Genomic DNA, 25000 nt, shown 5'->3' with positions numbered 1-25000 from the left:
CTGACGGTCTTAACTTCTAACCCCGATCCAGTCACGGGGGTCATTCCCGGAGCCAAGCGTCTGGCCAGTGGAATCCCTGGAGTTGTTTAATGGAGAGCGTGATCGCTGGAAAGCGACGGAACACAGTAGCTTTAGCACTTTCTGCTACGAAGCACAATTTAGTGGCATTAAATCATTAAACCTCCTCTAGAGACCAACTACATGCTTCAGAAGCTATGATTATATTTTATTAGGCAGAGTCTAATACAGCCTTTCTACTACTAAATGTTTGTAAGATTCGTGTGTGTGTGTGTGTGTGTGTGTGTGTTTAACCACTTAGATATATATACTCTATATGCTCTATATCTATATGTGCCGAAGGTGTAGTGTAACCCTCATTACTTGTGTGTGTGTATTTATGCCTGTGGTACTTCCTCTCTACACTGTAGTTGTGTTAGGAAAAATCACAGCGAGTGAAAATATCTTGAATATGGACAAATTTTTATATTATCTGATTATATAATTCAAGCACAAGATTGTTAACTCTACACTATATTGCCAAAAGTTTTGGGACACCCCTCCGAATCACTGAATTCAGGGGTTGGGCTCGACCCCTTAGTTCCAGTGAAAGGAACTCTTAATGTTTCAGCTTCATACCAAGACATTTTGGACAATTTCATGCTCTTTGTGTGAACAGTTTGGGGTTGACCACTTCCTGTTCCAACATGACTGCACACCAGTGACCAAAGCAAGGTCCATAAAGACATGGATGAGTGAGTTTGGTGTGGAGGAACTTGACTGTCCTGCAGTCCTGACCTCAACCCCATAAAACACCTTTGGGATGAATTAGAGTGGAGACTGTGAGCCAGACCTTCTCGTCCAACATCAGTGCCCGACCTCACAAATGTGCTTCTAGAGGAACGGTCAAAAATTCCCAAAAACACACTCCTAAACCTTGTGGAAAGCCTTCCCAGAAGAGTTGAAGCTGTTATAGCTGCAAAGGGCGGGACAACTCCATATTACATTCATGTGCATGTAAAGGCAGGCGTCCCAAAACTTTTGGCAATACAAGTGTATTTCTAGCCAAGCTCCTGTCAGATCATTTTAATTTTAAATATAGAATAAAAATCTATAGAAGCAATAGAAGAAGACTTGAAATACTCAGACTATATTCAAGCTATTCTTCACTTTATTATGCAGTGTAAGAATATTAGTAATAAGAAAAAGAAAATTCCAGCATTGTGTGTGTGTTAAACCTTTTTATCTGGACAGTGGAGCAGTTCTGGTGTAATCTGGTGTAATGTGGAGGAGAGTAAAGAAGCACAGGACCGTAGATGATGTGTGTAATAACAGCGTGCAGGAGGTGACGTGACGTGATATGGGTCACGTTAGTGTAAATCTCCTGTATTCAGGGCTCGAGTACAGAGAACATTTCCTTTGTCTTTAGGAGTAGATTTTCTAATATTTTGGTGTGCCTGTATATTCCCCTGTCATGATCCAGATGTTGTGGATGTGTCGTGTGACAGTGGAGTATCATATCAACCCTCAGTACATGCTCACTTTATCAGAGGTTGTTATGACATTTATGAACAAGTTTAGGTTGTGTGTGTGTGTGTGTGTGTGTGTGTGTGTGTGTGTGTGTGGTGAAAAAATGAAGTGACTAAAAGTTTTTGTTTCTAGCAGTGTATTCGTGTGGTGAAACCATGTCTACTACTAAATCTCTGTACTCCTGACATAATGAGGTGTGTGTATGTGTGTGTGTGTATGTGTGTGTGTGTGTGTGTGAGTTGATGACTGACATGGTGGCATTTATAAAAATGATGAAAATAATTAGCCTATAAACCCTTTATATCCCTCAGACACATCTAGTTTGTACACTGTAAATAGGCAGAGGTTTAGTCTGATGATTAAAACAAACTATAATAATTTTTAAAGTTTTTTTTTTAAAGAAAGTAATAAAAACAGCCAGTTAAATGTCTATTATTTTTCTTTATTCCTCATATATTGAGTACATGGCTGGCGGTTATTGTACTGTAAACAATGTTGAAATAAATAAATAAAAAAATAAATAAAGAATGAAATCTGCCTTCTCTGACGCTTTTATTTCCTTAAACGTATTTTTGCGTGTGTTATGGCATATTTTACAGGATGTAATTTTATAGTGCTGAATATAAGCGCGTGCCAATTGTATATCGTTTTTATTTCACAGTGCACGGTATTTTATGGTGGTTTTCGAATGACGTCACTGGTTCAGGAGACGTGTGCTTGCACCATGTGGCCACAAGGCGGCGGCAGAGAAGCGCTGACGCATAGATTTTCCTAAAACTATATATAAAATTTTTTTTTTAATTATTCACATTATTACAAACTTGTCAGAATGTTTATTTTCACATTACACGATAACAACATCATAATAACTTAATAATTTAAAATATTTAATAATAATAATAATAATAATAATACATATGAAAAATTCAGCTCAGTTGCTTTACAGATATAAAAATAAATTAAATAAAAAATATTTAAAAAAAAATACAACCTGACAACTTTACTTAAAAAGATTAAAACTAATAAAAATAATAATTATAGGGGCAAAATGGGCAAATAATGTTAAAAAAAAAAAAAGTAACTGTAATCGGAAGTAGAAAATAATGATATGATTAATATTATTATATTATATTATATTATATTATCTAAACTATAATATATATGGTGTTAAAACAGGATGAGATATTTTTTCAAAATTGTAAAATAAAACAGTTCTTCATTATTTAGAGTAAATTTAACTGAAAGAATCTGTCTCGGTTTTAAAAATGGCGCCCCCTACGCACACTACATTTCCCATGATGTCACGCGGCGCAGTGGGCGGGGTTGTGGGCTTTTAAAAGGGAGAAGGCTCGCTGGGTGGGCGGGGCTTGTAGTACGACTGTGGCAGTGGGGAGGCTGGGAGCTGCTCGGGTGTGGCGGTGTCAACGCTTTCAAACAAATCACGGAGCTGCGCGAGACGGCTAACTCACGAGCTCAGCTAACGGCTTTTTATTTTTAACGGTTTTCTTTTCTACACCTGAACAACAGGAAGAAAAACGCGGAGCAACAATCAGGCGGCTTTCTGGAGGGTTTTTGTTTTCTGTGACTGTTTCAGCCTTTCGCTGGAGAAAGTTGTGAGTCGTGTCGGTGAAAAAATCCGTCGGAACTCTCTCTCTCTCTCTCTCTCTCTCTCTCTCGTGGGGTTTGTAATGTTGGAGTGTTTCCCACCCGCGTCATGTCCGACCTCTCAGCCCGGGTCTCGTGTTTAGTTTGGAATCCTTAAACAAACAAACAAACAAACAAAACCCGAAAACAAACAGGGATCCTGCTGTTTCTGTGGTGTTTGTGTATATCTCACGGTGCGCGAGCTCAATTCAGGTCTCGCCATTGAACAGCTAACTTTTTTTTTCCTCTAAGAAAGAGGGAAGTGAAGCTCGGAGGCTAGCTGTAGCAGGAGTGTGTTGTGTGTGTGTTAAAGCTGTGTGTGAAGTGTCTGTGAAACACACTGATGGGCTGCACGGTGAGTCAGGAGGATAAAGCGGCGAAGGAGCACTCCCGGGACATAGACCGGACACTGCGCGAGGATGGAGAGAAAGCGGCCAAGGAGGTCAAACTACTGCTGCTAGGTGAGTCATCTCTCTCCCTCTCTCTCTCTCTCTCTCTCTCTCTCTCTCTCTCTGTGTTTATTTGTGTCTCTCTATTTCTCTCTCTGTCTGTGTCTGTCTCCCTCTATTTCTCACTGTCTCTCTCCCTCTCCCTCTATTTCTGTGTCTCTCTCTCTCTCTCTGTGTTTATTTGTGTCTCTCTATTTCTCTCTCTGTCTCCCTCTCTCTGTTTGTGTCTGTCTCCCTCTATTTCTCTGTCTCTCTCTCTGTCTCTCTCTCTCTCTCTCTCTCTCTCTGTTTATTTGTGTCTATTTCTCTCTGTTTGTGTCGGTCTCCCTCTTTCTCACTGTCTCTCTCTATTTCTCACTCTGTGTCTCTCTCCCTCTATTTCTCTCTGTGTGTCTCTCTCTCCTCTCTCTCTTTCTCTCAATGTGTCTCTCTCTCTCTGTGATGTTTTGATGAGTCAGGAGGTGTTTTCTGCTTTAGTAGAAGAGTTGTGTGTGTGTGTGTGTGTGTGTGTGTGTGTGTTTTGAGTACACTTCACATGTTTTGGTGCTTCATGGGTTACTCCTGTGAACTGAAATAGGAAAAAAAAAATGAAGTACTCTGTGAATCTTTCAGAGATTTGTGTCGTCTTAAAGAAAAATCCATCCTGGTGTATCGGTCTCGATCAGGAACACGTGAAACTAAACGTCCTACATGTTCAGTTTCTACATGAAAACCCACCACACGGGCTGATGCAGCGGTGCTTTCAGACCTCGCCTCCTTCAGCTTTAAAGTTTTGTCACTGTGGTCAGTCTGCACATCGCTTGCGTGATGTCATGTAGCCGCATTGAATTCTGGGAAAACGACAAGACACTAGAGATACAGCGCTTAGCACAACACATCACACATACGACAGCGTGAAACCTTAACACGTTTGACGGTGGAGTCGAACTTTAACACAGAGACACGTCTCACACTGATGCATCACGTAGTAATGTGTGTGTGTGTGAGAATTGTGCATTGGAGACTCTGACTGGAGGAGTTATCATTAGCAGTGTGTCATTCATCTCTGAACAGGATCCACAGGAACATATTCCTCTCTCCAGCACTGTGTGTGTGTGTGTGTGGTGTGTGTGTGATAACACGTACTGACAGGTTATGAAGCGCTATTTATGACGAGGAGAATCTGTTTCCTCTCTATTTTTTCCCACATTGCGACACAGCAGCATGACGGTCTCTCTGCGCCACCGCTGAGCTGGACGCAGACGCGTGTTCTGGCCCCTGGAGCACGTCACGCTCTTTATGCACTTTGTTCCCCGTCACGCTGTTTGTACAGAACCACAGGATCAAGTGTGTGTGTGTGTGTTATTTTGGAGCGAGTGTGTTTCACCAGGAATTTTGGCGGTCATCCCGGGTCAGGAGGAGCATGCGTGAAAATCTGGCAGGGTCACGCCGTGTTGTGGCGTTTCAACACGGAGGACTGTGGTTGAAAATGCTGAAGGAGGAGTTCCTTATTTTCTTCTAAACTCCGCCCCTACTTCAGGTGTCGGTGTTAGCTAGCTAAAACATCTGGTTCTTCAGCGCTACAGTGAATTTTAGCCCTGTTTCACGGCAGAAATCTGTAAAAACGTGTCACGTGACCAGATTATGAGGATTATTAGCAGCCGTAATTAAAACCAAGCTTTAGTTATGATCGAGTTCACGTGAACGAGGCGAGTGGAAACTTTGTTGTTTTGTGAAACACTACACTTCCAGCACAACTCTGTTTATTCTCCAAACTCGTCCAGGCTCGGGTTTCACCCCTGCTAGCGGTGTCGTTTAATCCCAGCGTGCTCCTGCGGGGCAGGTCCTCGGCTCCACAGGGGCAGTTAATGAAGGTGTTGTGTAATAACAGAGCTCATAACAGAGTGTTTGAGTCAGCGTCTGAGGAGGATGTAGCGTTACATCCCGCCAGACTAAATGACACGTGCGCTGCTAATGACCTGCCCAATGCAGTCAGCGGTTGTGTAACGGCTCCACCACACTGCCAGGGTTTACTGCGGCTGAGAACCGGAGCGTTGCAATAACGCCACGCAGGGCAGTTACTACATCCAGGAGCTTCTCACACTGAGACACAAACGTGTTGTGGAGATGCACACGTGACATTTTGCTTTGTATTTACACGTGACTAAATTATTCCCTCTAGTTTTCTTTCTGTTGTGTGCTGAAGGATTTTGGTGACTGACCTCTGGACTGGACCTCGTGTAGTTTGATGTTTAAACAGTGTTTCATTGTGTCTTGTTTATTGCCTCCAGAACAAACAAACTGCGTTTATACAAGAAGTGTGATGTTTCATGCGGTGCTCTGTGACGTTCTCTCTAAGGTTCTTGGTATGGTTCTCTGTAAGGTTCTTGGTATGGCTTTCAGTGTGGTTCTTGATTCGGTGTGGTTCTCAGTGAGGTTCTCAGTGTGGTTCCTTTGAGATTCTCATTGCAGTGCTTGTTACAGTGCTCAGTGTGCTTCTCAGTGAGGTTCTCATTGCACTGCTCGGTGAGGTTCTCATTGCACTGCTCGGTGAGGTTCTCATTGCACTGCTCGGTGAGGTTCTCATTGCACTGCTCGGTGAGGTTCTCATTGCACTGCTCGGTGAGGTTCTCATTGCACTGCTCGGTGAGGTTCTCATTGCACTGCTCGGTGAGGTTCTCATTGCACTGCTCGGTGAGGTTCTCATTGCACTGCTCGGTGAGGTTCTCGGTGAGGTTCTCATTGCACTGCTCGGTGAGGTTCTCATTGCACTGCTCGGTGAGGTTCTCGGTGAGGTTCTCATCGCAGTGCTCGGTGTGGTTCTAGATGAGGTGCTCAGTGCAATTCTCTGTGGTGGTCTGTATAAATTTTAGCTAATATTCATTTTGCTCTTGAGTTTGTGTGAATTTGGATGTTAGGAGATGGACTATAAGCTGAACCTCACTTCATTTCAATGAACTGATCCAGTTTATAAAGATTCATTTAAGACTAGATTCAGCTAGGACAAAAGTAACGGCACCCTGTAAAAGCAGGAAGCGTTAGCGTGTGCCTATGTTAGCCTCCTGGCTGCAGTGGCTGAGCTGCGTTACTGGAGGATTTAGTCCACATGGTGATTGAGGTGCTTTTCAGTGGTTTCTCGCCATTTTCACCTTTTCAGCTCTCTGATCTTCGTCTTTCATGGAGTTAGATCAGTTACGGCTGATTGGTGTTTATTGGTGTATAGGAATACGTTTATCTGTTCTCCTTTGCTCACAGCTTGATTAATAATGCCTTTTGTAACTGAAAAAGATCTGATGATGATGACGATGATTATGAAGGAGCATCATAGATATTGTTACTTTTTCTACGTTAACTCGGTCACTACTTGCCTCTGAGGAGCCTCGAAACAGTGGAAACCTGGCACTCATCTCATATTCTCCTAATCCTCCCTGAAGCCTGGAATCAGAGCCAGCCCGAGGCCTGAGGACGGGACGTGTCTCGATCCAGGGAGTGTGGATGTTTAGGGTTAGGGTTGCTGTCAGATTTTTTCTTAGTCCAGCAGCCTTGAGCTGGATGCGCGTGTGCGTCCTCTGTGTGTGTGTGTGTGTGCGTGTGTGTGTGTGCGTGTGTGTGTGTGTGTGTGTGTGTGTGCGTGTGTGTGTGTGTGTGTGTGTGTGTGTGTGTGTGTGTGTGTAATAAGCATTGACCCAGAGTAACAGCTCGGTCCGCTGTGCTTTGCAGGAAATGGGTCCAAATTTTTCTGGAAAAGTCCTCCATGTTTCTGAAAGCTGCTTCTTCCTTCCAGAAGGTTCTCACTGAAGATCATGTGAATATTGGCAACATTCAGTTACTCAGAAAGCTGAATCACTTCTAATGATGGTGCAGCTCTCTCTCTCTCTCTCTCTCTCTCCCTCACACCCCTTCTCTCGCTCGCTCTTTCTCTCTCTCTCTCTCTCTCTCTCTCTCTCTCTCTCTCTCACACTCCTTCTCTGTCTCTCTCTGTCTCTCTCTCTCTGAAAGGTTGATTAAGCAGCTCATTAGCAGAGATCTCCTCAGATTTGTGGACTTTGATCAGAGTTTAATCCGACACAGCCGGAGTGAATTCCTGCGCTGTCTGTGTTTATTTTCTTTCTTCCTGCATTTTTCTAACCTCCTCCTTCTATTTTTTTTTCTTTTCTTGCGGGAAATGCCCTGAGTGTAGCCTGAGAGTTGATTCACTCTGTGTGTACGGCTCGAGGTCTCTCACTCCACCTCACCTCAACAGGCTGGGTTTTTTTTACTGCCTCACTCGTTCGTTTTTGTTGTTGTTTTTATTTATTTGTTTAATTTTGAGGAGGGTCTGTGAGTCACCTGTTAACTCTTAGTGATGTTTTTCCCATTCTGATTGGTACATGGAGTTTTCTGATGTCACTCATGTACACTGTAGCCCCGCCCACCTCCAAGGTGGTTCACTAATCTCCCAGCAGCAGCAGTGACCAGTCAGGTTCTTCTTGGACCGTCCACACTGTAGAGGCTACTACAAGAGCTAGTTAGTGTTTTATACCCTACTCTACTGAGGTGAGTTCTGGATTGTGATTGGCTGTCAGGTGATGATTAATTGTCTGTCACAGCAGCTCCGACAGCCACAAATCACAGGTTTATATTAATGCACTCGTTACCGTTTTGCTGTTTCCATAGTAACAGCCGGTTCACACAATTATCAGCTGTAATGCTGCTGATGATTCATTTCCTGGTGTAATAATAATAATAAAGATAATAACAATTGTTGTAATTGACATTGTGTGTATAAATAGGGTGAGTGATATTTGCCTAGGGCTGCTGGGATCCTGCAGACATTAGTAAAGCAGATGCTGCTTAGGCCTTTTTGTACCAACATCTGAGGTGATAAGTATCACTGACAGGACGTATTATTAACTCTTAGCAATCTTTCCCTGAAATTGTTCTGCTCTGCTGTGGGACAGTCATCAGAATTCCCTGTGTGTGTGTGTGTGTGTGTGTGTGTGATGTTTCACTTTCACTTCATTTCTTTACTTTTCTTAAATGGTAACTCTGCCATTCCTTCTTAAGTTACACACACACGCACTTCACTTCACTCTGCTAAACACCGCTTAGATTACACACACACACACACACACACACACACACACACACTACACTTTACTCTGCCTTACACTGCTTAAATTGCGCAAACACACACTTCACTCTGCCGAACATTTTCTGAACAAACAGGTTTTTTTCTTGCTGTAAACATTAGCATTGATGTCTGTGTAGAGATTGGACCTGAAGCAGGAATAAGAGCAGGAGAAAAGCGAAGGTGAATCTGAAACCGGTTCTGTGACACCTGTGTCCCACACAGTCACCTGACCTACACAATCCCCTCACACTGGGGAAACTGGTGAGGTGGCAGAACCAGGTGATGAAACCACCACAGCTTAGACAACGATCCTGATCAGAACTCCTGCCTTCAGAAGCAGAAGATCAGACGTGGATCAGATAACGTGAAGGGAATGTTGGGAGAATGTAAAAGCTTCCCCACAAGCCTTGGGGCGATCTGCAGCACCGCTAATGCACCAAACCAGCTGACGACCAGTCAAGAGAATCACGTCTGAACCTGCTGCTGAACTGGTTCTTCCACCAGTGTGTGTACTGATGTAACACGACATCATACACACTACACTTCAGTCAAGGTCAACACAGAGAGAGAGAGAGAGAGAGACAAACAGAGAGAGCATGACACACACACACACACACACGCAGAAAGAAACACACACAAAGAAACACCGAGTGAGCATGAGACACACACAGAGAGAGAGAGAGAGAAAGCGTGACGCACACACACAAAGAAACACCAAGAGAGCATGAGACACACAGAGAGAGAGAAACACAGAGAGAGAGTGTGAGACACACACACACACACACACACACACAGAGAAACAGAGAGAGAGAGACAGGCACACAGAGCTTTGTCAGGTTGCTGTGTGTGTGTGTTTCTCTGTGTGTGTGTGAAGTTACTGATTCAGTGTTGTGGATCATGTGGAGTGTTAACGTTAACTGAGACAAAACGATGGATGGATGGATGGCTTATTCATCCCAAATGGAAATTACGAGCTCATGACACATTCATGTAGCTGATGGCTGAGACAGGAAATGAATCAGTTCAGAGTGTGCCAGTGTGAAACACACCATCATCTCGTGCACACACACACACGCACGCACTCTTGGAGTCTAATCAGTATTCCTCTAAAACCAGAACCAACACAAAACCTGACCACCACACTGAAAATAAACTCGTGTGTGTGTGTGTGTGTGTGTGTGTGTGTGTGTGTGTGTGTGTGTGTGTGTGTGGGGTCCTGGAGCGAGATTGCTTTGACCTTGTTGTTGTTGAACTGTTGATTTGAGTGCAGTTTTGAACTAGAGAAAGAGATGGTGTTAATCCCACAGTGCAGGTGCAGGCGCGCACACACACACACTCACTCTCTCTGTATTAAAGCACTGTGATTATACACTCTTCTAACCACTGAGAGCAAGACACACTGTCACCCCTGCACCACACACACACACAGCACACACTGACCGTCCCTATCACTAAACATCACGTCCTCCATCCCGAGACACACAGTCAGCATCTGAAAACCTCAAACACATTTATTATACACTACAGAGAGGACTCCTCGTGTGTGTGTGTGTGTGTGCACTGGACATTCATCACCCTGGTGGATTTGAACAGACCTTGGTTCTCTCACTCATGACATCACAGCTCAGGTCAGAGGTCACGGGGGTCAGTAAACGAGTAAGAGATGTGACAAGAGGGTTAATGTCATCCTGCATTTCCTCCTCCAGGGCAGAAGGGTGAAAACACCCACACACACACACACACACACACACACTGCAGGAAGCTCTGTGCAGGATCAGCCTGTCAGCTGACGTGATGGTGAAAGCGTTACGTGACGAATAAACCCTCCACTCCATGTTTATAGTCGTGATTCGGAGCAGAAGAAGGTCAGAGATTCAGAACCTCCTGCTTTTTTATCCCTCTTCTCTATGACCCGAGTGTGTGTTTAACACTCGGACGAGGCTCACGTGGGAAAGACGTTTCGTTGTCCATCATAGACTCGCGTAAACATCATAGAATTTTCCAGAAGAAGCAGAAACGTGCATAAAAAAACCCTTCACGTGGTGCAGGGGAATTCTTCCTCCTTGTCTCTCTGGTGTGTTTGTGTTTGTTACTGCGTCCAGTCTGTGTTAATCATCAGTGTGTGGACACACGGAGGACACGTGAGAAGCCTTAGCTCAGAATGAGGCAGGAAGTCAGAACTTAGCTTTTCTGTTTCTGGCCATTTTGATTTGACATCAGTCTCTGAATCATTCAGGACTGAGGCTGTGTTTTCTTGGTCCAAAGGCCTGCTTTGGACCAAGTGGGGGGGTTGATATATGATTAGCAGGCCTTTGGGAGCATGTAGAGCCTGATCTAATTAACCCTTTAACACCAGACCTCACAGCCAGTGCTGTCTAATTAGTTTAACTAACCTTTCAGCATCACCCCCCTCCCCCCTCCCACACACAAGCATCTGGTCACTGCTCGCTCCTATCCCTAATCTGTAATTTAGTTTCCTTCTCTTTTCTTCGCTTCTCTTCTCTTCGCTTCTCTTCACACTTTGCTTCTCTTCTCACTTTGCTTGTCTTTTCTTCTCTTCTCACTTTGCTTGTCTTTTCTTCTCTTCTCACTTTGCTTGTCTTCTCTTCTCATTTTTCTTCTTTTCAGATCCTCTTAATGTCTGCTCTTCCTGCTGTGGAGTACATAATGATGTCATTTCCTGTTCCCAACCCCCTCACTTCCTCTTTCACTTGGTCTCAGAGACTGGCAGGCAAAGTTATCCTTTTGTCTGCGTCTTACAGGAAGTAAACCGCACCCTTCCTGTGGGGTACTGCCATCTCTCTCTCTCTCTTTCTCTCACATACACAGAGAGAGAGAGAGAGAGAGAGAGAGAGAGAGGCCTAAATCACAGGAACATTATTTCCTCTGCAGTCTTGTTAATTGCTTCTCTTTGTGTCCCCACCAAACACACACACACACGCATATCTGATCAGAGAGCAGCTTCTTCCTGGTTACCATTTGCACATTCAGCATTTACACAAGACAATGCCAGTGTATTTGCTTCAGCAGTGCAGCATGCAACCAGGCACACACACACACACACACACACACACACACACCTGTTATTGCCCACATGGCCGTGTTACTATTGCACCACAAATTACAGCAAGCTAGCAGCCTTTATTGTTTTACAGCCTACACAAGTGTGTGTGTGTGTGTGTGTGTGTGTGGGACTTTAACCCTTTGCATGGACCAAATGTCACTAGGACGATAAAATCCTTTTCATCCTTTTTCCTTTTTTTTCCCCCCAAACATTAAATAATCCTCACAACAGGTGGTGTGTGTGTGTGTGTGTGTGTGTGTGTAATGTCTGGGATCTACACGACTCGCTCTCCTGTAGCCAGGAGTGAAATAAACGAAATCCTGAACATCTGTAGCGTGTTAATTAACGTCCTCTGTAAATAATTCACGCTTGGTTTCTCCAGAGAGCTCCAGGATAATGAACACACAGGAAACACTGCTTTCACACATCGTTGTGATTTGTGTGCCGTGAGAATGGTGTGTGTGTGTGTGTGTGTATGATGGGCTCTGTTGTTGGACTGTACAACACTTCATTTCTTATCTGTGACTAGAGAAAAAAACACCAAAGCTCGGGACGAACCTGAGTGACGTCATGACACTGCGAGTGCTACACAGCAGCATTCCTCACCTTCACACCAGTTATACACTAAACACCAGCTCCACCATTCCCACCTCCCACTTCAGTTCCCAGTTCATCTCCAGTCTCTGTCACAAAAACACTACAGCTTTAGCTTTGAAACAGAAACACACACATTACTACATCAGCCATGAACAAGAGGTTACGTTAAAGACATTCAGAAAGCTGTTGTGTGTGTGTGTGATAGAGAGAGAGCGTGAGAGAGGGTTGTGGTTGTGGAGTCATGTTTCTATGCATTCAGGCATTTATTGTATATCTCACACACACACACATAAATGTCATGAAAAGGGGAAGTGGGAGTGGCCAGGTGTAGCAGAATTTCATCCGCTCCTTTTCTTTTTCTTTTTTTTTCATCTGTTCACACAGTTACATAATGGAAGGATAGAGGGTCAGAAAAAGAGGAAGAGAGAGAGTGCTTCTGCATGGTTATCGGTCTCTCGCATCACTTCCTGTTTACTTTTTATGTTCACTACACAGGGCACAACACAGTGACCTTTGAAGTGCACTACATCAGAATACTTTGAATTTTTGTCCTTATTACACGAAAACCACACTTTCCTCGGGTCACTTCCCTCACTGACTCTTTCTCGTTTATCATCTACACACACACACACACACACACACACTCTACCTGTATCCTCTCCCATATACTGCATGTGTCCGCTGTGGGCTGTGGCTTTAACCGACCCGAGAGGAATGGCTCACCACACTGCTGTCGGAGCAGACAGAGACTTTTCTAAACACCTCTGCTCACACACACACACACACACACACACACAACTTTACCCCAAACAGCCCACTTGAAACCCTTTGAGCAGAATACTTGCTAGTCTCTGTTGTAATTGTAATGTGGCTGTGTGTGTTTTAGGCTACCCATATACACTCATGTTTTGAGGTTGACCGATCATTACTTTTGTGTGTGGATGAGGGAGAGAGAAAGAGCGCTAATCACTAGCTTTGCTGTGTAGAAGAGCCTCTCTCTGCTGGTGTGTGTGTGTGAGACGTGCACACACAGGGGGATACACTCTTACTCGGCCTGAGAACGGAAGAAAGTGTGTGTGTGTGCCTTGTCTGAATGCTGTATTTATAGCTGCACCTGTGGATCAATGGTTCATTTCCTGTCTACCCAGACTGGCACACTGTGTGTGTGTGTGTGTGTGTGTGTGTGTGTGTGCGCGCGCTGACCGAACAATAAACAATAGAGAGAAGGATGCCGAGCTCAGAGCACTTTAAGATTGTTGAGTTCATATGGGCTTTATTGAAACACATCCTGTTGCATACACACACACACACACGCTGCTCTTTACTCTAGCTGCAGGCATACGTATGCACACTTATGGTTATGGTGTGTGTTGGATTGTTCCAGTTGACTTGTTGACTGTAACGTTGGCTGTTTGTTCTAAGCAGTTCTAGCATGCTCCAGTGGAGCCACCCAAACCACTGCTCAGCAAAATCTAACTACACACAGGATTGATGGATAGACTGACACATAACACATAGTCAAAAGGATAAATAAAAAGACAGACAGATAGACAGAGCTGAACAGAGAGACAGATGAGTAGGTAATAGGCTGGACAGAAGGATGGACAGATGGAAATATGCAGACGGAGAGATAAATGGAGGGATAGAGAGAGTGATGGATTTGTAGAAAAACAGATCAGTGCAGACAGATGGACAGACAGACATGTACGTACGCATTCAGGCCTTTCTTCAGTGGTTTAGTTCGACATAAAGGAATTGCCATGGCGACTGTGGAGGTCAGATTGGAAGTGCTGTCCTTCAGACACGCCCCCAAAGTTTAGCCTTAGTGTCCTCACTACGCTTCAGGTCTTTATTCACCAACTCGGAACAGCAAAACTAAATCACATCAGAATCTAGAAAGCACCAGTAGAGAAGGGGAATTCTGTGTATCGTTACTTACTTAGTGTCTCTATGTCCATCTGTCCTCCTGCTTATTGTCCAGATCATGTCCAGATGATGTGGGACGTGTTGTAATTCTCCCTGACGGAGTTCACGTCTGTTCAGCTAGAGGTTTATGGAATGTGGATTTGATTGGGGAAGTTCTGTGTGTGTGTGTGTGTGTGTGTGTGTGTGTGTGTGTGTGTGTGTGTGTGTGTGTGTGTGTGTGTGTGTGTGTAGTGAGAGAGAGAGCACAGGGCCTGTGAAACGGGAGCGGGTCATGTTTAACAGTGGACAGAAATTCCCCGGAGCCGAGCCGTTCTCACGTGCCGATCCTCTCCTCCACGTCCAAGCGAGCGACGCAACATCCTCATGACTCCGTCTGGAAAGAGAAGGGGGGGTTTTTTTTTTTTTGCACATTTTCAACACACACCACTTTACCATTCAGCTGACAGAAAACCGACACAGACACCACAACACGTTCAAACCAATATCCGCTACAGGGTCCAGTCAGAGAGACGAGGTCAGCCACAGCAGAACACGAGACTCTTCTATTATATCATGGTGCAGTTCCTGTCTCTCTCATCCTTTAAGAAAAGGTGAAGTTAAATAGACAAGCTAGACTGTTCTCTACTTCTCTTATGTTCACATTCCAACTGGGGTGTGTGTGTGTGAGAGAGAGTGTGTGTGTGTGTTGCATCAGCTGCACCTCCTTCGTATCTCTCTGGTTCATTGCATCTACTGAAAGAAGCATATGCAGACGGATAGACAGAACTGTTTTGTTTTTTTTTTTTGGTCAATTAAAATGGCAGACAGACCGACAGGTAGACAGTAGACAGATGGACACCTGACCAGATGGACAGCTGGATGCCCAGATAAAAGAATCGTTGGAGGGACAACGAATTGAAATTCCAGACAGACGGACATACGGAGGGGACGGGATCATGCTAGAAGTTCCTTTGAATTTCAATAAGCCTTTTACACACACACACACACTCTAATTTTTCTTATCTTGGGTTCTGTAACCATGGTTACCGGATGTCTGTCTGACGAGAAGCGCTCCACTCCTCCGGAGCTCCATCACTGTGTAGTTAATTGGAGGATTTTTTCAATTAGTCCCTGTGTGATTTTAATTAACAAATTAATCTTTCCTCTCTCGCCTGAACCTGCGCCTAATTAATAAGAGCGCCAACTCCGTTCAGCTCCGTCCCAAGGAAGCGTACAAGCTCTCATTTCAGCTTCGTTAAGCATTTATAACACCTGCATAAGTCATTGTTTTAAATATAGAGTTTGTGTATGCTGTAGGTTTAACAGTGTACGCTGATGTACTGACCGTGTGTTTGTTACAGTGGCTGAGAAGTGCAAAACACAATAACAAATCCAAAAACATAAGGACAATTCACACAAAGCGGAAAAGGTAGGTAAAGTTTGGGACATTACCTACGGTCACTCAGGATATAGAGGAAGTCCAGCAGGCTGCTGCAGTAGAGTGGATTGGTGTGTGTATGAACACAGCTCTGCTCTGCTCTTATCCTTTAATCTCTCTTCATCTGGATAGTGTTTAGAGATCACAAACTAATCTTTATGCCATGATACGCTATCAGTATATCCTAAATCACGCCATATTGAACGTTCTTCCTCAGAGCAGCGCTGAATGAACTCCAGTTTCTTATAACACATAAATGTTTGTTTTCATTAAAAGATTTAAAGTTGCACTTTTGAAAGAAAATGATTTAAAGTGAAGGCAGAACTCCAGACATGTATAAGAAATAAAGTTAGATACTTTCCTACTTCCAGTTAACTACCAATTTCCTACTTCCTGTATATCCTGAGTAACATATGTCTCGTCCAATGAGAGGGAAGAATTCCATTCGCAAACTATATCTACCTTTTCTGCTTTGTCTGAATTTGTGTTTTCAGATTTGTTTGTTGTTTTTTTGTTTTTTTTGTTGTTGTGTTTTCGGATCTATTTATTTATTTATTTTATTTGTTGTGTTATCGGATTTGTTTTTTATTATTATTTTTTTGTGTTTTTGGATTTATTTATTTTTATTTGCTGTTTTTCGGTTTATTTATTTGTTTGTTTGTGTTTTTGGATTTGTTATTTTGTTACTGTAGTGTGTAAGGTTAAACCACCTGGATGAATCTTCAGCGTAACAGTAAATGATGTTCTCTTCAGTGGCGTGGTTCACACACTCAGAACTGAGACTGAAGTCGACATGAGAGGTTTTAAAAATGAAAACTTCACACGGTGGAGCTGAGTCGCTCAGTGCTAGTGCCCAGTGTCGGTACACTAGCACGCGTTAGATTTGAGACGCGGCTCTGGTTCTGTTTAGCCGAGGCAGACAGACGGGTGCGTTGTGTATTTTTATTGCTGAACTCCTACGCTAGTGCCGCGTGTCAGGATGGTGAGAGACTAAAATAACACCCAGACCCTTCATTTATATGTGACTTGTTAGGAAGATGGAGTTCCATATAATGAACACACAGAGGTCAGGACAGTGTGAGTGATGTTTCTAACAGTGTCCATCAGTAATTTACAGGGAAACTGGAACACCACAGCACACACAGACAATCTGTACACTCGCCTGAAGGTCAGGGGTGTGATGGTCAGGAGTGTGGTGGTCAGGGGTGTGGTGGTCAGGCGTGCACATACTTTTGGCCATATGGTTTATAATAACTTTAAACGAGAGTGGGAAGATGACAGACGTCTTTGTGAAGCATGAGGAGTTTGCTTCTCTGTTTGTTACTACTCATCCCCCTCTCTTTCTCTCCAACTGTCTCTCTCTGTCTCTCTAACTCATTGTCTCTTTCTCTCTCGATGTCTCTCTCTCACCGTCTCTCTTGCTGTCTCTCTCTCTCTCTTGCGCTCGCTCTCTCTCTCTCTCTCTTGCTCTCTCTCTCTCTCTCTCTCTCTCTCTCTCTCCCCGACTCTGACAGTAGCACTTTGTGTAGCAGTGTGTTTTTCTGCAGCGTTTTCATAACTCTGTAAACTGTAATAAATCTCTGGCCCTTTATCACTGAACAGAAAGTTAAATTATCAGTAAATGTTGAGTGGAGTCGAGTCAGCTCTTTCAGTGCAAGCAGGACAGATTCATTTGTGTGTGTGTGTGTGTAAAAGTAAGTAAGACACTACTGTAGCTGGCACACCAGACAGGAAGGGGCAGAGCAGCGGGTTTTTACTTTGATTTCCTGTGAAATGGAGACACACACACACACACACACACACACACACACTGAATACTGTTTCCTTTCTTATTCCACTGTAATTAATCACTGTGTAGAAGATTTACACCGTCCTGTTCCTCAGAGGTCCACAGAGCCACAGCAGCACTCTGACTCTGATCCGTCCAGCTCCTTCGGTGACACGTTCTCACCCGACAGTGAGAGAGACAGTGAGAGAGAGAGACAGTGAGAGAGAGAGACAGTGAGAGAGAGAGACAGTGAGAGAGAGAGAGAGAGAGAGAGCCCACCCGTGTGAGAGAGACACAGAGAAGAGAGGGAAAGGGTCAGTGTTTGGATATTAAGCAGATGTGTGTGACATCATGGACTCAAACTTTTCCAGGTATTGTACATCTTATACAATACATAAGCAACTTGTGTGTGTGTGTGTGTGTGTGGCTGGAGCTATATAGAGGAAAAAAAAAGTTTTTGATCACATACTTGGCAAACGTCTCACCGTTTTTACCAAGAATTATTTTCTCCCCAGTTTGTGCTGCTCCTCCTCCACTTTCAAACCACACACACACACACACACACACACACAGCCGCTGTGTGGAGAGCCCTGTTACCATGGTGTTTATCACCGGCGTCATTGCCAAGACTGTGATTGGAAAACGACCGGGTCAATTTAGGACGAGAAGAAAAAGAAAAAAAAAACAAGCAGATGAGGGAGAGAGACAGATGAGAAGAAAGCAAGAAGGTGCTAAAGTGTCACACACACACAGGTGAGATGGGAGGATGTTGACTCCACTGTAGGTGCTACACACAGCATCTGTTCCCATCTGGGGTGTGTGTGTGTGTGTGTGTCCTGAGATTTACTGGAAGGAAGGAGTAGATTGTAAATAAAGCTGACATGTCTCAACACACACACAGTCACTCACACACACACACACACACACACACTCAGAGAAGTGTGCTGACAAACAGTATTTTTTATTTAATTTAGATTTCTGTGTGCTCTGTAGACACATTTTATGCGCTCACAGTGAATCATATCACTCAGCTGTTTGATTTTCCAGTTGTCGTCTGTCCTTTACAGGCACACACACACACACGCTTATCAGGCTACTCCGACCTGTTCTTCCTTATAGAAATATTGATTAGGATGTAAATCAGGGAAGATGCAGAAATAAACGGTTGTGTTTAATTTAAGTGAGAGGTTAAATGAGTTATTGGCTGTGTTCCAATCTGATGGAGTTAGGGAGCAGTGTAGTGAAGTTCACTCCATCCTGCTGCACAGCGCAGACTCAGCACTTTATACTGTTTCAGTAAACTCTGTGTATGTGTGAGAGAGAGCTTATGTTTCTCTTCCTCCTCACCCCTCTCTCTTGTCTCTCTCACTTTTTCTCTCTCTGTTTGTCTCTTTCTCGCTGTCTTTGTCTCCCTTTGTCTCTCCTTTTCTCTTTCTTGCTGTCTCTCTCTCTCTGCCTGTCTGTCTTTCTATCTGTCTTTCTCTTGCTCTAGCTGTCTCTCTCTCTCTCTCTCTCAATCTCTCTCTTGATGTCTCTCTCTCTAATGAAAAGGAAGAGGAGGTAAAGAGCGTGAGAGAGAGAGAAGAGTGTGAAGGAATTGGACAAAAGCAAAGTGATTGAGCGGGAATGTGGCTAAGGAACTGAGTACGGGGTTGCAGGGCTCTGTGTGTGTGTGTGTGTCTTCACACAAAGAAAGCTCTGTTAACACTATGGAGGGATCCAATCCTCATGCATGCTGCATACTGCTGAACAATGCACACATTTTCACAGTGTAAACACACACACACGCACATACAATACAAATGAAACCCCTGACATACTTTACTGCATGCCTGCTATATTCTGTTGCTGTGTGTGTGAGAGAGAGAAAGATAAACCTGTGAATGTGTGTTTTTGGGAAACTGTCCAAACTATATCCTCACTTCCCATACGCTTTCTCAGTCGATTGTTACACACTTGTTGCTGAAGTGTGTGTGTGTGCGCGCACGCTCACGTGTGTTTTCATTTCCTGTGTGTCCTCTTCTAAAGGTTTGGGTTAGCTGTGTAAAGGTTGCCATGGTAACGTTATGAACAGTACTTTTCTTTCTTTCTGTCTCTGTGTGTGTGTTTGTGTGTGTGTGTTTGATGTGTCTGATTATCAGTTCTCAGAACTCTGATAAACATCTCCAGTCAGCATCATGCATGCTCCGTCCTGCAGAGCACACCTTCAGCATTCTCTGTATCCACTTACCATGGAGGCCCCGCCTCTCAGCGTTCCTGATTGGTCCATTGCCAGTGAGTGTAGGGTTTTAGCTGACCGGCTGTTGGACATTGTGATGTTAGGATGATGTTCAGCACTTTATTTTAAAGTATTAGATGATTGCACTGTAAAGCTTTGGTTTCAGGTTTAATCAGCGAACCAATCTGGGGAAATGTTTAAATGTGTGTTGTGTTTTGTTTTTTTTGTTGAAGGTCAGGACCAGGTGTTTTAATGTTAGTGGTGCAGATTTACAGGTGAAGACACCACAGTGAGGAAATGAGCCTTTGAGAGTAATAAAGTCACTTCTCTCTGAGTCTCGGATGTCTGGAGGCATGTCCTGGATTCACTCAAGTCTCACAGTGGCATGCTCGCAGCTTGTAGCTCTTTACATTTACATTCCTGGCACTTGGCAGTCGCCTTTATGCAGAGTGACTTGCATTTCATCTCATTTGGTGAAACTGGTCAATTGAGTGTTAAGGGCCTGGCTCAGGGGCCCAGCACAGCAGAGGCTGTGAGCCAGGCCAAAACTCTGAGGTCTGCCTTTACATGCACATGCATTTAATATGGAGATGTCCCGCTCTTTACAGCTATAACAGCTTCAAATCTTTTAGTAAGGCTCACAGTCTCCACTCTAATTCATCCCAAAGGTGTTAAGGGCAGGACTCTGTGCAGGACAGTCAAGTTCCTCCACACCAAACTCACTCATCCATGTCTTTATGGACCTTGCTTTGTGCCCTGGTGTGCAGTCATGTTGGAACAGGAAGGGGTCATCCCCAAACTCACACAAAGTTGATGGCATGAAATTGTCCAAAATGTCTTGGTATGAAGCTGAAGTATTAAGAATTCCTTTCACTGGAACTAAGGGGCCGAGCCCAACCCCTGAAAAAACAACACCTGAATTCAATGAATCAGATTTTATACTTTGTAATCTGAATCTTCCAGCAGCTGCAGATGGAGCGAGTGTGTAAACCGTACCTGTCCAGTCCTGCTGTATGAGCTGTATCGTGAGTGGCTATGTGGAAGTGATCTTTAGCGTTCTCACTGTTATGTAGAACAGATTACACAGCAGGATGGAGATCAAGGATCAAGTTATAGTGATGCTCCATATCTGATCTCTATAAACATAACAATGCATGCACCGTGTAGAGAACGAGCCATGGAGGAAGACCATGAAGAAGAAGAACCACCTTCTGCTTCAGGATCTGTAGATACGTTCATCTCAGTATAAAGAGAAGACAATGAGAAGTAGTGTGTGGTCAGTTTGAGAGGGTACATGAATCAGGACACGACCCCGATAGAGAAGTAGGAAGTCACTGACTCTGTGCTGATGCTGTGATGTGACTCTGAACAACTTCTCGGTTCCAGAAGAAACCTGCTGAATTCATGCAGGAAGCTCAGGGTTTAACATCAGTGCCTCATTTTGCTTTCTAATGACTGGAGTAGCAAGCATGCAACTTCTCCACGCGACAGAACAGGAAGTGACTCTGAGCTGCACTTCCACTTCCTCCTTTTTCTATATTCTCTACTTCACCTACAGCAGTTCAGCTTTATTTTAAACCTTTATTTTACAGGAAACACACTCATCCCAGTTTAAAACATTTTTTTAATTCAGTTTATTTGTATAGCGTTTTTAACAATGGACATCGTCTCAAAGCAGTAGAGAAGCAGAGAAGGAAAAAAAATAATAAGTTTAAAGTTACTGTTTTATCCCTAATGAGCAAGCATGCGGTGAGGAAAAACTCCCGAATCAACTGGTTTAAGAGTTATTCTTTTTATTTTCACTTCTGAGAAAATATTGAAAATTTACCATTGATAATTAGGTATAGCTTCATGATCAGTCCAATTAAATTTGCTGGAGATTGTCTAAGCTCCGCCCCTGTTATCAGTAATCAGGTTTTTTTTATTTGCTCTAGTTAATCGTTTCTGACTCTCCAAACAAACTCTGATATATGATCAGTGCTTACAGTTTGCGTTGAGGTTTTTGATCAGGAGAGGAGATGTTGAAGTTTTGAATCCACATCAGTGCGGTGCAGCCCTGGAGGGGGTGGGGGTGTGTGTGTGTGTGTGTGTGTGTGTGTGTGTGTGTGTGTGTATGTATGTGAGAGAGAGAGAGAGAGCGAGAGAGAGAGAGTGGACAGAAGGTTGAGACCGCCACAGGCATTCCGTCTGTCACTTTCAGCCAGACGCCAGAGAAACACAGCTGGGTCTCTCTCTCTTTCTCACACACACACACACACACACACACACACACGTTCGTCTGGCCAGTCATAACAGCACACATGTCCACACACTTCTGCTTTATATTTTTACTAATGAAATGTCAGCACTTCAGCATTTGTTCATTTCCTCCCACTGTCTTGTGTTTTCCTCTCACTATCATGGCTGAATTTTTAACACTGATTACATCAACACACACACACACACAATCCTACTAAAGAAACGGTCAAGAATTTTATTTAGGGATGAGGTTTGATGTTGGCTGAAATGTTCTCCACATTCTGCTGCACTAGCATGGAGTAACTGGTGAAGATCCTCACGGATCCTTCGGGCAGTGTGTGCAGGGAGGACTGTGCATTAGAGGAAAAAACCTGCTAACACACACACCAAGAGAGTTCAGGGTCTAATGTCTAATTCAAAAACAGAGAGAGAGAAGGTAGAGTAAGAAAACTCCGCTTCCTGGATTAGGAGTGAAATAAACAGAGGAAATGTGTCTGGTTCCGGGGAGAGGGAGACAAGGAGAGAGAGGGGGGGAGTGGGAGACAGAGGGAGAGAGGGAGTCAGGGAGAGAGAGACAAGGAGATACATGGAGACGGGAGAGAGGGAGAGGGGAAACAGAAACAAGGAGAGGGAGACGGAGAGAGAGAGGGTGACCGAGAGAGACAGGGAAAGGAAAACAGAGGGAGAGAGGAAAAGCTCAGGTTTCATCATCTGTCTGAGCAAACCACTCACCACTCTGTGTGTGTGTGTGTGATAGATGGAAGCTGTGATTGGTGCAGATATCACACAAATATTATCTATTAAAGTTCACTTAAACAGTAAGTGCTTTTATTAAGAGTAAAATTGAATTAATGAATTGTGTTAATACCACATGTAGCTCTATAGAGTTGTGTATGTGTGTGTGTTGCCATGGAGACAACCGATTTCTGCATCTGAGCAGCTCTAAGATTGATGTTGTTTAATTGTTTAACGCAGCAGGTTTTTGTCGAGAGAGGGCTCTGAGCTCTAACTGACTTTTCATTCTGTGTTTGATTGCGAAGCATGAAAATGATTAAAACGTGATTTGGTAAAGCGTGTCGGTCCGATTCACATTCACGTGCACATGCTGTAGGAACATGCAGATGATGCAAAATGGAAAAAACGAACACAACAGCTCAGTCATATCAAATCTAATGGTCACGATATCACACCTGAAAACCAATCCCTCGCATCTGATCCCGCTTCAGTCTGCTGCTCGTTACTGTCACACTGCTGAGAGATGACCAGCAGGCTGCATCACCTGAACATCTCGCACCATTAACATACACACACACACAGAGAAAGCACACACTTCCCAAATTAAACCACTAACTATTACAGTGTTCTGTCATCATCAGGATCCACCAGCGCCGTTCTCGTTTCTGTCTCCACTTCCTGTCAGACATGAAAAATACATCATTGGGTAATTAGCTGTCTGCTGAAGAAAACTACAGTGATGAGAAATGAGTAGGATTTAACAATGATGTTCATCTGTTCAGAATAAAACAGAAGTAGAGACGCTACATGGAGTCCCGCAGAGAGCTCTCCACTTCATTACTCAGACTAAAGAGGACTGGAGTGATGTCACTGACTGACCTCCATCACTGACCTCCTCCATCTCTACACACGACACCAGTGCTGGAGAGCTGAGTGATCATGGAAGGGGGTGTGGCCTCTGATTTAGTTACAGGGAAGGAGGCATGACCACTGTTGTAGGTACAGTGAAGGAGGTGTGGTCTCTGATTTAGTTACAGGGATGGAGGTGTGACCACTGTTGTATTTACAGTGAAGGAGGTGTGGTCTCTGTTTTAGTTACAGTGAAGGAGGTGTGGTCTCTGTTTTGGTTCCAGTGAAGGTGTGGCATCTGTTTTAGTTACAGGGATGGAAGTGTGACCACTGTTGTATTTACAGTGAAAGAGGTGTGGCATCTGTTGTAGTTCCAGTGAAGGAGGTGTGGTCGTTGTTTTAGTTACAGGAATGGAGATGTGACCACTGTTGTATTTACAGTGAAGGAGGTGTGGCATCTGTTGTAGTTCCAGTGAAGGAGGTGTGGTCGTTGTTTTAGTTCCAGTGAAGGAGGTGTGGTCTCCGTTTTAGTGCCAGTGAAGGTGTGGTCTCTGTTTTAGTTACGATGAAGGAGGTGTGGCATCTGTTTTAGTTACGATGAAGGAGGTGTGGCATCTGTTTTAGTTCCAGTGAAGGAGGTGTGGTATCTGTTGTAGTTCCAGTGAAGGTGTGGTCTCTGTTTTAGTTACAGGGATGGAGGTGTGACCACTGTTGTATTTACAGTGAAGGAGGTGTGGCATCTGTTGTAGTTACAGTGAAGGGGGTGTGGTCTCTGTTGTAGTTCCAGTGAAGGGGGTGTGGTCGTTGTTTTAGTTCCAGTAAAGGAGGTGTGGTCTCTGTTGTAGTTCCAGTGAAGGAGGTATGGTCTGTTTTAGTTACAGTGAAGGAGGTGTGGCCTCTGTTTTAGTTACAGGGATGGAGGTGTGACCACTGTTGTATTTACAGTGAAGGAGGTGTGGCATCTGTTGTAGTTCCAGTGAAGGTGTGGTCTCTGTTTTAGTTACAGTGAGGGGGGCGTGGCCTCAGTGTCTGTCTGTCTCAGTGTATTGTATTGAATCCCAGCTGAAGTCAGGTTTTCACTCCTCTTAAATTTAATTTCTCCTTTTATCCTGAGGAAGGCAACAGAGTCCAAAACCTCATTTCCTCATTTACTCCCATGTGCCCCATCACCTCACAACACACACACACATAGAATAGAAGACATGTGTCTGTGTGTGTATGCACGTGTGTGTGTGTGTGCTTTGCCACCTGGTGTGTGTTATGTATCAGCTGTGGGACTCTGAGTCTCTGAGTGATTGTGATATTTACAGTCATTAGAAAATCCCAGTCGAGCTGCAGTGTAACAGCAGATACCACACACACACACACTCACACACACACACTCACTCACTCTGTAGTCAGCAGCTGACTCAGCTGACTGAGCTGTAGCTTAACTGAATAAAATGATTCCAAACCAAATTCTCGCCTGACTCGTTC

The 25000-nt window shown here is 44.0% G+C and overlaps 2 protein-coding genes across 3 annotated transcripts in view; both read left to right on the top strand.

Annotated features, from left to right (window-relative positions):
- The window catches only part of slc38a3a (solute carrier family 38 member 3a), a 50110-nt gene extending 48050 nt beyond the window's left edge, over positions 1–2060 (top strand). For both annotated transcript variants that reach the window (XM_058373520.1, XM_058373521.1), the window contains one exon: positions 1–2060. This exon is cut by the window's left edge and continues 2879 nt beyond it. The gene's annotated coding sequence lies outside the window, so the exon portion shown is untranslated.
- An 835-nt stretch (positions 2061–2895) lies between these two features.
- Positions 2896–25000, top strand: part of gnai2a (guanine nucleotide binding protein (G protein), alpha inhibiting activity polypeptide 2a) — a 33597-nt gene continuing 11492 nt past the window's right edge. The window contains exon 1 of the mRNA XM_058373546.1: positions 2896–3632. Coding sequence (XP_058229529.1) covers positions 3515–3632 — 118 coding nt within the window. The 5' untranslated portion in view covers positions 2896–3514. The remainder of the gene's footprint in view (positions 3633–25000) is intronic.

Source organism: Hemibagrus wyckioides, linkage group LG21, assembly GCF_019097595.1.
Source record: "Hemibagrus wyckioides isolate EC202008001 linkage group LG21, SWU_Hwy_1.0, whole genome shotgun sequence".
NCBI lineage: Eukaryota > Metazoa > Chordata > Actinopteri > Siluriformes > Bagridae > Hemibagrus > Hemibagrus wyckioides.
This window is presented reverse-complemented; position numbering and strand designations above follow the sequence as displayed.